This window comes from Hyalella azteca, unplaced genomic scaffold, assembly GCF_000764305.2.
Source record: "Hyalella azteca isolate HAZT.00-mixed unplaced genomic scaffold, Hazt_2.0.2 contig5927, whole genome shotgun sequence".
NCBI classification, from domain to species: Eukaryota; Metazoa; Arthropoda; class Malacostraca; order Amphipoda; family Hyalellidae; genus Hyalella; species Hyalella azteca.
The window spans coordinates 171,894-186,271 of record NW_025936103.1 but is presented as its reverse complement, the minus strand read 5'-3'; the positions used below and the strand labels follow the sequence as shown (position 1 = coordinate 186,271).

General features: G+C 39.9%; 1 protein-coding gene across 1 annotated transcript in view; it reads right to left on the bottom strand.

Annotated features, from left to right (window-relative positions):
* LOC108669865 (beta-TrCP) overlaps nt 1-960 on the bottom strand; it is a 15,858-nt gene extending 14,898 nt beyond the window's left edge. The window contains exon 1 of the mRNA XM_018157296.2: nt 753-960. Coding sequence (XP_018012785.1) covers nt 753-803 — 51 coding nt within the window. The 5' untranslated portion in view covers nt 804-960. The remainder of the gene's footprint in view (nt 1-752) is intronic.
* Between the last annotated feature and the right edge of the window lie 13,418 nt (nt 961-14,378).

The window sequence follows — 14,378 nt, the reverse complement described above, 5'->3', positions numbered from 1 at the left end:
GGATTCATTCAAATTCAAATTCGGTCCACCACGCCCCACGGCCAGTGTAGCTGTCAGCTGACTTTCTTCAGAAGTGCAAAAGCTTTTGCCGGTGAAGGTGTTTTACGATCGGTCCGTAAAGAAGCGTTGATTGGTTCAAAATGACATAAGAACAGGTTCTTTTGAATAACCTATGGATTGCCACCATGCTCAAAAATGAACTTTAGATAGAGGCTAAAAAAAATTCTGCTTTGCCACTAGGTATGTGTGGCACCAATCCTAGAATTGCACCATGGACTCCATGGACTGATTGGACTCACAAGTTACAAGATTTCAGAAACCAGTAAGGAAATTTAAATCCTGTAAATACCTAAGACTCATTGTCTTGTCTATATTAATATATTTCAAAATTGCTGTACCTAAATGATTTTTATAGGTAGCTAATTGAGATATTTTAATTACCTAACTAAATCTGCAGGCAATTCCAGCACTATTTAATGGCTAAGCAGAAAAATTCAAGTGACAGTTAAAATAGGTAGCTAATAGCTATAGCTAGAAGCTTTAAAAAATATTCAAGAATCATCATTTAGTAGAAAATTACCAACAGAAGTCAGTATAGGATTACAGAATAAAAAATTTCTAAATTCAAATGTGAAAGCTACCAACCTATCAATTAACAAGTCTAGATGAGAATATGAAGCGTCAATAATTTGGCTTCCGTGTTCAAAACAGGTTCACTTTGCAAGTTGACAGACAGGACGAATTTCCCTTACCTCTAAAGATTCTAGACTCCGACTATCTTCTAAAATTGGATCGACATCCATTCTGGATATTTATTTATATATAACCAACTAGCGACCGCAACACAATACAAACGCAATAGAAACTGTTATTATAAGAGAGAGAACGAGTTCCGCAACCCACACGTTCACTACAATTACAAATCACTCCTGGACCAATTTCATGGACTGTGAAACTACTTTATCACATGTATAAATGACACAACCTAAGTAGTTTGTGAGAAATGAGCATCGATCAGCTGGGAGCGCAAATGTATAATGATTATTTGCACCGTCTGTTTCATATGTTTTTCCACAATAAATTATAGCCCTATGGCTGTATGCACATTCTATCACTCAGGTGTTTGAAATTTTCGAGCTAAAGTTATTTTGATGTAATTGTTTGACTAATAGACGGCATCTAAAAAGCCATCAGATGATGAAAAAAAAATTTAATTTTAATAGAAGTAACTAAAGCTTCTGCATGATATTCAAAATGTAATATTGTACGTATTTATTCATTGAAGTTGTATTGAAAATTCCTGATCCTATATAAAGCATTGAATATGCTTTGAGGCCACCTGCTTATCAGTATTCTGACACTTATACACAGGAAGACGTTCTCATTTGTGACGTCATATCCCAGACATTGCAAGCTTTGAGATATTAAATCGAATTAAGATCATGTATTCTGTGGCCTTTTATTTTATGGACATTAATTGGCTGTTTACACATTATTCAATGGAATTCTGCAAAACTTTTCAATTAATTTGTCAGAATAATCCGATAAAGCTTATTTAGGTCGCGTATCGTGGAGTAAAACATTTTTGAAATATCTACTGTATTCCGTTATTTGTATTCATATTGCACAATAAGTATCAACATTATATTGTTCATATTTTTACCTTGATATTTCATTTGTGAACAAGGAACTGCCGCACCGCTATAGCGGAACTAGAATCAAGCCTTGTAAATCAAGGACGTTTGTTAGACATTACGCGTGTTTTAACAATATTTTTTGTACGTTTTCAAGCCTCTTTTCCCAAACAGTATTAATACTCTTAGTACATTTTCCATATAAATGCTATGAAAGAGAGCAATATAAAATCATTGATTATGAGTGCTCCAAATCATTGAAATGACGTGAGTAAGTTTCGATATGAAATGCAGTGAGTGAGCCTAAAATAATATACATATTTGAGGTTCCAGTGGCAGATTTGTTGAGGCATTACAGACTTCAACGTAACTTCATCAGTGTACTTATAAATACTGCTACCTACTTTTGGCTGTAGTGTGCATGCAGCTTCTGAATTTGAATGCAAATTAAATTTAAATTCGAAATGCTCTTATCATATATTTTGATTTTAATCAAAGGAAAATAATGTTAACTCTTGGACCTTTCCTATCAAAGAGGAGGCTAGTGCACGGCCTGAACCATCGCTAGTGCACGGCCTGCACCATCGCTGGTGCATGGTCTCCACCGCTTGTGCACGGCCTGCATCGCTAGTGCACGGCCGATCTGCATCGCTAGTCCGCGGCCTACATCGCTTGTGCACGGCCTGCATCGCTAGTACACGGCCGATCTGCATCGCTAGTGCACGGCCTACATCGCTTGTGCACGGCCTGCATCGCTAGTGCACGGCCTGCACCGCTAGTACACGGCCGATCTGCATCGCTAGTGCACGGCCTACACCGCTTGTGCACGGCCTGCATCGCTAGTGTACGGCCTGCACCGCTAGTACACGGCCGATCTGCATCGCTAGTGCACGGCCTACATCGCTTGTGCACGGCCTGCATCGCTAGTGCACGGCCTGCATCGCTAGTGCACGGCCTGCATCGCTAGTGCACGGCCTGCATCGCTAGTGCACGGCCTGCATCGCTAGTGCAAGGTATTTGCTTGGTCTTTAAATTTAGAAAGAAAGTTGACGGTAAGACAACAGCCGATGTTACCGCCTTTGTGTGTTTTGCTGCGGTTTTACATTAAATTATAATTTTCTTCTGCCGCATGTTCACACTTCGGTAATATTAGCCCTGTCAGTTTCATTCAATTGCATTACTAATTGCATGCCAATACTGATACTTTAAACCTTTACATTTGGGCTAATCTTGCTTAATTAACCGTATTTCCATCTTATTCGTCAAACATCGTCATTTGGATATTTGTCTCTAAAGTGGACCGATCACTTGAGGAAATTTTTAGACTGAATCGGATCACTTAATGTGTCATTTATCTTGAACGATATTTGTCATTTTTAACTAGCGCAAATAAAGAAAAGAAGGCGAAATCGAAAAATTATCGCAACCTCAACATCACTGTTATAGCCAAATATGTATATACATGTGCAAAGTTTCATCGAGCCATGAATATTAATTTGGGAGATGTTATATGCTCGCTGTAAACTTAACAATCGGCCAGATAGATGCCAATCGCTTTTCTGCATAGCCGTATAACTTGCGAACGAAGGCGAAATAAAAAAAATAGTATTCAATCAGTAGCAGCCAACTAGTAGTATTAGTGGTAGTTACTGACTACCGAGACCTGTCTTGTCACTATGTAATTTCAAAATTTTATAAATTTATATAGCAGTAAATAATATATAATGACTGATAATTAGAAATAAAATTTATGCTTGCCAAATTATTCATAGTTACGGCTATGATGCTACTTTTATTGCATATTGAAGACACGAGCATCAATTGTGAATTGTTCAAATCCGAAAAATTCCATCCACGCTAAGTTTTATTTTAGTTTTCCATACAAACTTTAGTTTTCTTTATCGACAAATATTCAGTTTTACATGAGGGACTAATAATCTGAAATTAGAAACAATATGAACTTTTAGTTATAAGCTTTAATCAATTATATTGAGAGATTTTGGTCAGTGAGGCTCTTTAGCTAAATATTTTACAATAATATTGTTCCCTAATTGATATAATCATTATTTATTTTTCAAACAATTATAATTGTAAACCCAATTTTTTGTGTAGAGACTCTCAGTCTCTAGACTCGTCATCTTATGTAGAAAGTAAGAACTTAATCTTTTATGCTTACTATTTTGACAATTTTGTTCAGCTTTATGGGACAAAAAGGGCATAAAGTGGAATGTCTGCCAAGCCAATGTTCCAGAATTCCTGTTTTGTATCAGAGATCCACTCAGGGTAAATTGATCAGGTGTACGTTAGTGTAAAATTCGCCGGTTTAGTGGAACGAAAAGTACAGGAAAACAGCGAAGTTTGAGGCCTCTAGAAATTCAAAATGAATAAATTCAAGAGCATATTATGTGTGTATGAGCGATTGCTATAATACAAAATGTATGACGTGACAGATATTTTTATTCTGATTTCGGATCGAGTGTAAATATTTTCGTTAGCAAGGTCCATTAACATGTTATTTGCAGTGCTGTGCAGTTCTCCAGGCATCAGGTAAATGAAAAAACACCTCGCATGATGACTAAATCTGTAAAATTTTAATAACATTAAATATTTTCCTATATGAAATAATATAAGTTTTGTGGTGATGGAATAAATCCAACAAAAAACGAAGCGATTCGTTTACACAATCAGGCACAATATTTTGCCCTCACATCAGGTGCAGTATTGTGCAGCACACGCGCCCCGAACCATCATTTGCATTCTGGACATTCTGATCTAATTTCCATCCATTGATCAAACTGTATTATCAATGGACACTCGCCACGCTATGCTAATGTCCATTATTGCATCAATGGCAATGGGCAATGGACACTGGCACGCTATGCTAATGTCTATTATTGCATCAATGGCAATGGGCAATGGACACTGGCACGCTATGCTAATGTCTATTATTGCATCAATGGCAATGGGCAATGGACACTGGCACGCTATGCTAATGTCCATTATTGGCTAAACTGCACCGCGCGTGCAGCGTCGGAGAGGAGCGTGCATAATGTGGCTGAGGGTATGGGGCTGTAGCGGCCCGACTGTCTGCCAACGGTCAGTCGCACATTTTCTTTTTTTCCAACGCAGAACTCGAAAGCAGAAGATGAACTTTAGCTTATCAACTCACTCTCGCTTGAGCCACCTTCATTAGCGGGCGTGGCTGCCCGTAGTTACCGTGTGCTGGTCTGTCGAAACAAGACTCCAAGATCCTCATCCGACGCAGCAGTCTGTCACTTATTTATTTGCCAAGATCATGGTTGTCTGAGTACTATATATTATGGTCGAACATGGTTGGATGCGTCTATTCGACTATGGTGCTGTTACTGGCTCTACCTTCCGCCGGAATTTTCTTGCAAGTTCAATCATTTATTAAATAATTGTGGACCATCGTGACTATGGACGCTTATAGCGACCGTTGAATGAAGATACTGACGCATCAACCACCAGCACTGCAATCATCAGCTGTATCCACGTGTATTGAATCATCCAATCATCCCATTTGTATTGAATTATCATTCAGGGAATTTTTGGTCTTTGTCATAGTATTTTCATTAAATGATGCACCTGTATTCGTTTCCTGCTTGGAATTATTTTCTAAATAAAACTTATAACATAATTTTGAGTTCCCGCTAACTTGGCAACGTGATGTGTTGCTTTACGCAACAGGGCCCTCAGAGTACCGGGGCCCTCAGAGTACCGGGGCCCTCAGAGTACCGGGGCCATCAGAGTACCGGGGCCATCAGAGTACCGGGGCCCTCAGTTCAGAGTACCGGGGCCATCAGAGTACCGGGGCCATCAGAGTACCGGGGCCATCAGAGTACCGAGGCCATCAGAGTACCGGGCCCTCAGAGTACCCGGGCCATCAGAGTACCGGGGCCCTCAGAGTACCGGGCCATCAGAGTACCGGAGCTCTCAGAATAACGGGGCCATCAGAGTACCGGTATTTAAAGTAACGGGACCATCAGAGTACCGGAGCTCTCAGAATAACGGGGCCATCAGAGTATCGAGACAATTATAGTACCGGTAAGTACCGGTATCCTCAGAGTACCGGGACCATCAGAGTACCGGGGCCCTCAGAGTACCGGGGCCCTCAGAGTACCGGGGCCCTCAGAGTACCGGGGCCATCAGGGTACCGGGACCATCAGAGTACCGGGGCCCTCAGAGTACCGGGTCCCAGACAGAGTAGGCAATATTAGTTGGCAGGATTAGTGAGGTGGGCGAGAGGGCAACAGCTGCAACACTGGCGCCTGCAACAAAGTCCTGCGGGCTCCATTGTTCGCCTCACCGCCCACTTGAGAGGCCCACCTCTATGCCAGCCCCACCTCCTGGGGGGGAGAGGGTTGGATTGGGGTGGGGGAAAGGTTGGACGAGGGGTGGGTGGGGAGATGGGGTGGGGGACACCGGGGGTTACAATGGCAGAATATTGTAGTTGTGTAGAATATTTTAGAAGTGTCGTACACTTAGTTAAATAAATGTATCGTATCGTCCAAGTAGTCACAGTTCCTTAACAACATCTCAAGCAGGGAGCGGACGCATCATTGATACGTAATTTTGAGGGACAAAATGGGGTAGAATGACCCACGTCTGGGTAGACAGTGCAGTGAAACTTGGACAAAATTTCACTAATTTTTCTGATTGTACAATAGTTAATTATTGACGGTAGTTGCAACTAGTTTCTGAACGGAAACTAAATTCTTTATAATCATCTCGAGAGTAATATTATTGTTGTGGTAATATTATATGTAGAGTAATATTAATATTAAATTATTATTATTAGTAGGTACCGAAATAGAGAAGTATTATTAAAAATGTTGAAGTAATATTATTGCGAATGTTCTCCAGTCATTGAAACAATGTATGATAACTGCACAAGACTCGCCACATCGTTGCGAGAGAATGTCTCGAATGTTAAGAGAGAATGTCTCGATTGTTAAGAGAGAATGTCTCGAACGTTACGAGAGAATGTCTTGAATGCTCTATATGAAGCATGGTCTAGATCGAATGTTGCAAAATATACGAGAAAATTAATGAATACTTATAACGTTATGATATTTAGTGTTACACAGGTTGATATTCTTCTCAATTAAATACAAAAATTACCACCACATGTTAACCCTTTATCAGTTTCGGCGGCTAAATTTGCTTTATAACATTAAATAAGTTTAAAGTTTGGGCCTCTATAGAAAGTTTTGTATCCATTCGATATAATTTGGATTTCGAGTATTTCAGTTTCAGTTTAATTTTCGGTTTCTATTTGATTAAAATTTCGCCTGTATTGTCAATCAAACTATCAATTCATTCATGCAACATCGAAATAAAGAAATAACAATAAATTCAGTCGATATGTTATTAAAGAAAGTTTAAATAACCACATACTTTTCACATAGCTGTCATGTAGTAGCCTCCTACTTATTACGATGTTACAACATAGTTTTTGAGTTCTTACAACATACCTACTTCATAGTGAAATAGTACAATGCAGTTACAATATAGTGATTCACAAATTGTGTTCTAGCAATTTACGAAATATCAAATATTCAAAAAATTATATTCACGTACGAGAGCCCTGCAGCGAACATGAGACCTAACCTAACCCCATTTCTTCCCAGTATCACATGCATTTTTAAAACCTGATCCCTGACGCCTGTCAACCCTCATGCAACCCTGGGTCACTGGGTCCCTTTCTTAACCCTCCTCCCTTTCACCCCTTCGCTTTACCTTCCTCCCCTTCACCCCTTCGCCATACCCTGGGTATTGTAAAATTTTTGCGCGTGCAACAATGACGCATGCAAAGACGCGCGTTGGTCTGAAAGAAAATCGCAGCAGCTGAGTGGGATTAGAGTGGGCAACCACTCGAGTGGTGGGAGAGGTGGCGACTTTTGGGTGGTGGTGACTCCTGGGGTACACATGAGTGGTGGTGGTGGAGTGGAGGGTGATAGAGGCTGGTGATAAAGTGGAGGGTGATAGAGGCTGGTGATAAAGTGGAGGGTGATAGAGGCCGGTGATAGGATATGCTAAGATAGAAGTAAGATATGCTAAGATAGTGGTAAGATATGCTAATTTAGAAGTAAGGTATGCTGAGATAGAGGTTAGATATGCTAAGATAGAGGTTAGATATGCTAAGATAAAGTAAGATATGCCAAGATCGAAGGAAGATATGATAAGATAGTGGTAAGATATGCTAATTTAGAAATAAGATATGTTAATGTGGAAGTAAGATAAGCTAGGGTAGAAGTAAGAAATGCTATATATAAGGTAATAATAAGATAAGCTAAAATAGAAGTAAGATAAGAACCCACTGGAAACGTCTGTGAAGAGAGCGCTACAATGGCATTTAAAGAGCTTAATAATTCTTATGAATTGTATGTACTGAAATTACACTGATTTGATATAATCTCCAATTACACTCTTTGAATATTAAGTGCAATTGTTCTACATATTTCTCTTCTACCGCCTGGCACGAGTAACCGGAGCAATATTGTCACGCGCCTACTTCCCAAAAAGGATACGTTCTAGTGAGCGCAAAATGACTTGCACTGATGGTTGCCGCCACGTACGACAACTTTAAAATGTTCACTGTTGCGTACAAACGTCCTCAGGTTGCTACACTCAATAGTTTACGTATAATTTAAGTTGAAAGTTATGCTCCCCGAATGTAACATACGGCATTATAGAGGGTTAAAACCCATCATCCGATAAGGCTCCTGCTCACTATATAATGGTTCGTCGTCTGAGGTCATCTTGATTATTGGAAGTTTATAATAATTATGAATAATTTTGCCAGGCAGGAAACACATATACATATTTTCAGTGTTTGATATAATGACTAACGCTATGAAGTTCCGAAACAAGGAAGAAATGTCCAATTGACACACATGCATGCAGTTCAGTCTCTTGCACTCTATTATATCTTATATTCATGATATTTTTTAGGAGTTCTACCGCAGGTTAAGAAAGTTCGGTGTGATAAGATAGGACAGTGAAAAAAATTTGATTACAGTGAGTAATGAAAATGTGTAAAAGTTAATCATTGTTCAATTAAATATGTAGGCGGAAATTGTGGTGCACTCGCATACAGTTTTTCTCCGCTCAATAGTTTGCTCACCTAGTCAATAGCATTACAATATTTAGTGTGCCGAGTGGCAAGTAATACATTGTAAAATTAGTTGTAGTTTAACCTTTTAGACCGTCAAAACCATCTTATTACTTAAACATACTGTTTCGGTCACACAGAAATTGTACAGAAAATGCGTCTGTAAATATCAACTGCGTAAAATTTTTATAAAGACTGCATCTCTCTATCTATTTTGCTGTCTCCTAATATGCTTTTAGTCCTGAAGGATTTTATTAATAGGAATTCAAAATAACACACATTCTTGACTGCCCTCCACCATCGTGGTTGGTTATCCTGTTATCTAACAGTGAAATAACGTTTATTAAACGTTATTTCAACTAAATCAATTCGTAATCAACATTGTTTCAACATCATTTGTATTGAGGGTAGATTTGTAATGTTCATTCAACTACTCAACAATCACGTATCGGTCAAAATACAATCACTACAATCTGACCAGCGCGGCCGACGATAACCCGGCGATAATTTCACCCAAGGAGGCCACACGCTTCATGAATACGCGCGCGGCGCAGAAAAAATCAATTGCCAATCGATTTTCTTCAAACTCTTGAGTGTAAAAAATTTAATGGAAATCTCATGAATTGAGAGGGTCAAGAATTTTTGCTTGGTCATCACCCGACCTTTTGCTGCCTTCCATTATTCGATGTCCTTCTCTTATTTCGCCCTCGTCCATTACTCCACAGCCTTCCATTATTATTCTTAAAAACGTGTATATATATTTTTCGAAGTTTGTGTTTTCTTAGCCTGGCGTCGCAATATACAGGGGCTGATGTATAACACGAACCAGCAGCGATGGTCAAAGGGCCCAGTGTACCAATGAAATATTCTGTCTTTTTTGATAAAAATAAGCAAAGTTAAATTAATTTTCATTCCGCTTTCCTTAATCTACAGTATATCCACATTTTCCTTCCTCTTTTTCTCCAATCTTCTCCTTCTCATTCTTCACTTTCATCATTTTCTCTCTCTAGTTCTGTCTTCTTCCTTTACACCGTTCTCCTTCCCTGTTTCCACTTCTCTACTTCTTTTCAATTAATTTGGTGGTGGATTAATACCAATAAAACATTTGAATGTGCTGGTAACGCATTATTATACAATATCCCGACACGATAAGTATCCTGGATACGCGCCCCAACAGCCCCTATATACAATATCCCGACACGATATATAAGTATCCTGGATACTACTTTAAAATACCGTTCGCCCCCGACCATCCAGCCTTAATGCGGTCATCGGCAGGACACAGCATCACTCCGTACATCACACAGCACACCACACAGCACCATACTGTTGATCATATAGCATCACACAGCACATTACACAGCTGCACGCTGCACATTGCACAGCAGCACACATCACATCACTCAGCAACACATCACACAGCAGCATATAACAAGCCACACATCAGCCCACAGCACATTATATAGCAGCACACAGCACTACACAACACCACACAACAGCAGAGCACACAGTACAGCACACATCACAGCATGCACTACACAACACCACACAACAGCAGAGCACACAGTACAGAACACATCACAGCACACAGCACCACACAGCAGCTGGACGGAATATTCAATTAGCCGCGCGGGCACAAAAAGCGTCGTCCAAGTAACCCTTGCACGCAAAAAACGGACGAACTAAACGCGAAAAAAAATGCGTTAGGTTCGGGCATCCGGAGGGGGGGATGGGGGCGGGGCAAGGGAGGTGGGAAGATAGGGAAAAAATATAACTCAGTACTCACTGCAGTGAGTGACAGAGAGCGCATTTTGTCGTCGACGAAAACTTGAGGTCACGGACGGACGGACGGACAGACGGACGGACGGACAAACGGACAGACAGACAGACAGACATGGCGAGCACAATAGTGCATTTTTTCCATAAATGAGAAAATGCGCTGAAAAGGGGGTAAAGAGGGGAGTGAAAAGTGACAAGGGAAAGAAGAGGGAAGGGAGCAGACAGAGGAGAGAGGGATGATATTGGGGAAGAGGGATGACATTGAGGAGAGAACGGAGACAATATAACCACACAATAATTATCATTATACGCGTAACATAACTGCATCATCTCAGAAACTCAATGATTACCATTATTATCAGCCTTACATCATCGCAGCTTCTCACTGAGGGAAAAATAACATCAACATCATCGTATCATTTCACTTTGCATGTCAGGGCAATGATGGCCTTACGTTATCCTTAGGTAGGCCGTCGATAACACGCCGATAAGTGTAGTTTGTGAAGAAATTAAATGACGTCGAAATACTGATGAAATAACGTTGAAATATTGTTGAAATAACGTTGATATTAGATTGAAATAACGTTGAAATTAATTTGAAATTACGTTGAAATAACGTTAAAATTAAATGGAAATAACGTTGGAATAACGTTGAAATACCGTTGAAATAACGTTTAAATCAAGTTGACATAACGTGGGAATAACATTGAAATACCGTTGAAATAACGTTGAAATAACGTTGAAATAACGTTGAAATAACATTGAAATAACGTAGAAATAACATTGAAATAACGTTGAAATTACGTTACAATAACGTAACGTAAGGTAGGAAGAAGGTAAGAAGGTAGGAATGTGAAGATAATTATTTATTTAAAATAAAACATTTTATTAGTTACCATTGCATATATTGGCTGTGAACCGAATGGCCGATCAAGATCATAGGCGCCTTATAGGCGGCCGGCTGCCTCGACTCCACCGCTTAATAGCGATCAACTATTTTAATAGACAAGGAAACATAATAAAAAAACGTGTGCGAAGCAAACGTTTTTTGGTGACCGCTGGTCAGGCGCGACCGTTTTTTGCGCCTCAGGTAGCCGAATTTTTTTCTGCATGCCTGAAATTCCTGAGCTTTTGTGAAGTTCTTGAAAAACTTCCGCGTTTGTGGCCGCTGTGAACTTTCGGAAGTGAAAGAGTTGAGAACTTGTGAAAGTTTTTATAACGAAGAGTTGAGAGAATTTTTCCATCTCAATACATCTATACAGCTTCCTATAGGGGATATTTTAAACATTCATACATAAATAATACAACGGACTTTTATACAGCTTAAATGAATATACTTTGCTTATCTATTTGTAGACATAACCCGTGACCATTTATTTATACCTCATAAATTGCAGACGCATGGAACTTCTATTAAGTTTCTGATATTATGAAGATTTCAAAATTTATAACATACACATATAAAAAACATCCAAAAACCAAATGGTCCATAATTTGAATCTCCTTACACTTAGAGAATACTTCCCAAGACTATAGTAAAATATTTTGATCAAGATGATGTAACATCTTTAAACTCAAAATGCTGATTCCATTATCATCTGTATATAAATGAATTGAAACTTTCAATAACTACACAGCCATTATACAAATGTTCTGAACACATAAACAGCTATATTGAAATTTTAAATACATACATAAATATGTATATATTTAAAACAATATGTAAAACAATATGTATTAAACAATATGTAATTAAAAAATTTATTTATGTGTATATTTATATTTTTGGGGTTTGAGTGTTTGTTTTGGAGCTAGCTGTGTATGTATATTATGTTTTATGTGTGTGCTTATGTATTTGGTTGTATAATTGATTGTTTGCTTGTGTGTTGCGCTGGTACAGAAACTATTCAAAGCGCGGATCCGCAATACCTGCCGTGCCTTGATACCGCGGGACCGGAACTTGGGCTGGATGAAAAAATGTAAAATTTATTCCTAAAATATATTTTTAGCGCATTTCCTCATTTATGGAAAGAATGCACTATTGTGCTCGCCATGTCCATCCGTCCGTCTGTCCGTCCGTCCGTCCGTGACTTCACGTTTTCGTCGACGAGAAAATGCGCTCTCTGTCACTCACTGCAGTGAGTACTGAGTTATAATTTTGTCAACTATGTTTTCATTAAAACAAAGCTCTATCTAATACCAAACAAATTATTTGAATAAATTTTCTCGTGATTAATTAAAAAGCTAAATTAAAACAATAATTATACACATAAAGATAGCGTGAAAGGCTATCCTAATGTTGGTGCACACGGTTAAGGTGCTGATGCATAGGTCTGAGTTTACTTTAATAGATAATATGTAGTGCTGGCAGGTTAACCTGTCGTATCTCAAAGTAGATAAATAATTGTTAGGTTGTCAGCCCTGTTGCCGTTATTAAATAACGGGGACCTGCCAGCACTTCATTATATATTAAAGTAAACTCAGACCTATGCATCAGCACCTTAACCGTGTCAGAAAATCGGTGAATTACCCACAACCTATTCACCCCATACTCACCCTACTCACCCTATACTCACCCTATTCATCTTATAGTCACCCTACCAATCATATACTCACCAGATGCTCACCCTATACTCACAATATACCCATCCTATAGTCACCCTACCCATCATATACGCACCATATACTCACCCTATAGTCCCCCTACTCATCCTATAGTCACCCTACCCGTTATATATTCACCATATGCTCACCCTACTCACCCTATACTCACCCTATACTCAACCTATACTCACCCTATACTCACTCTATACTCACCCTACTCTCATTTCTTCCCTACGAGTTTCATGTTAACTTTCCCTCTTCCCCGCCCCTCTTCCTTCCCTATCTTTCTCTCATATTTATAATCATCCCTCGATTGTATCTCTCCCCCCCTCCCCCCCCTCCCAAAACAGTGATGGGGGAGGCGGAGTTTCCCCCAAAATGAGCTTTTCGACCCCAAAAAAATGGCGGCGAATAGCAGGGGAAATTTTTGTTCAGCTATAAGGCTAGAGCGGGGACCTGGCGGTGGAACCAGCCACCAGTCACTAGCCACTAGCCACTAGCCACTAGCCACTAGCCACCAGTCACTAGTCACTAGCCACTAGCCACCAACCACTAGCCACCAGTCACTAGTCACTAGCCACTAGCCACCAGTCACTTAGCCACCAGTCACTTGTCACTAGCCACTAGCCACTAACCACTAGCCATTAGCCACTAGCCACCAGTCACTAACCACTAGCCACCAGCATCTAGCAACTAGCCACCAGCCACTAGCCACTAGCCACTAGCCACTAGCCACTAGCCACTAGCCACTAGCCTCATCCAATTAGCCTGGCGCGACCATTTCTCAGGGGCGCAGTTTTGGCGCGACGGCGATTGATGAATCGGAGAATTGGGCCGATACTGGATTGATCATCCGCGCAGTGATCATCCGTGCAGTGATCATCCGTGCAGTGATCATCCGTGCAGTGATCATCCGTGCAGTGATCATCCGTGCAGTGATCATCCGTGCAGTGATCTACAAATAGTTTAATAAAATCGTAAAAAAGTATAATGTAAAACAGGTAATAGATTATTATGTAAACTATGATGTATTTTTCTCACATTTTTAGTTTCAAATTAATAGTTAATCGAAACCCCCACTAAACCCCCAAACCCCCAAACCCCCTCCACCTGACGGCCTGGGGGGTCAATTACCCCTCCCCCCTCCCCTCCCCCAGGGGACAGGATTGCCTCTGTTATTTCATCAATCAGTTGAAGTGACAATCAATATTCATAACTGCGGCGCC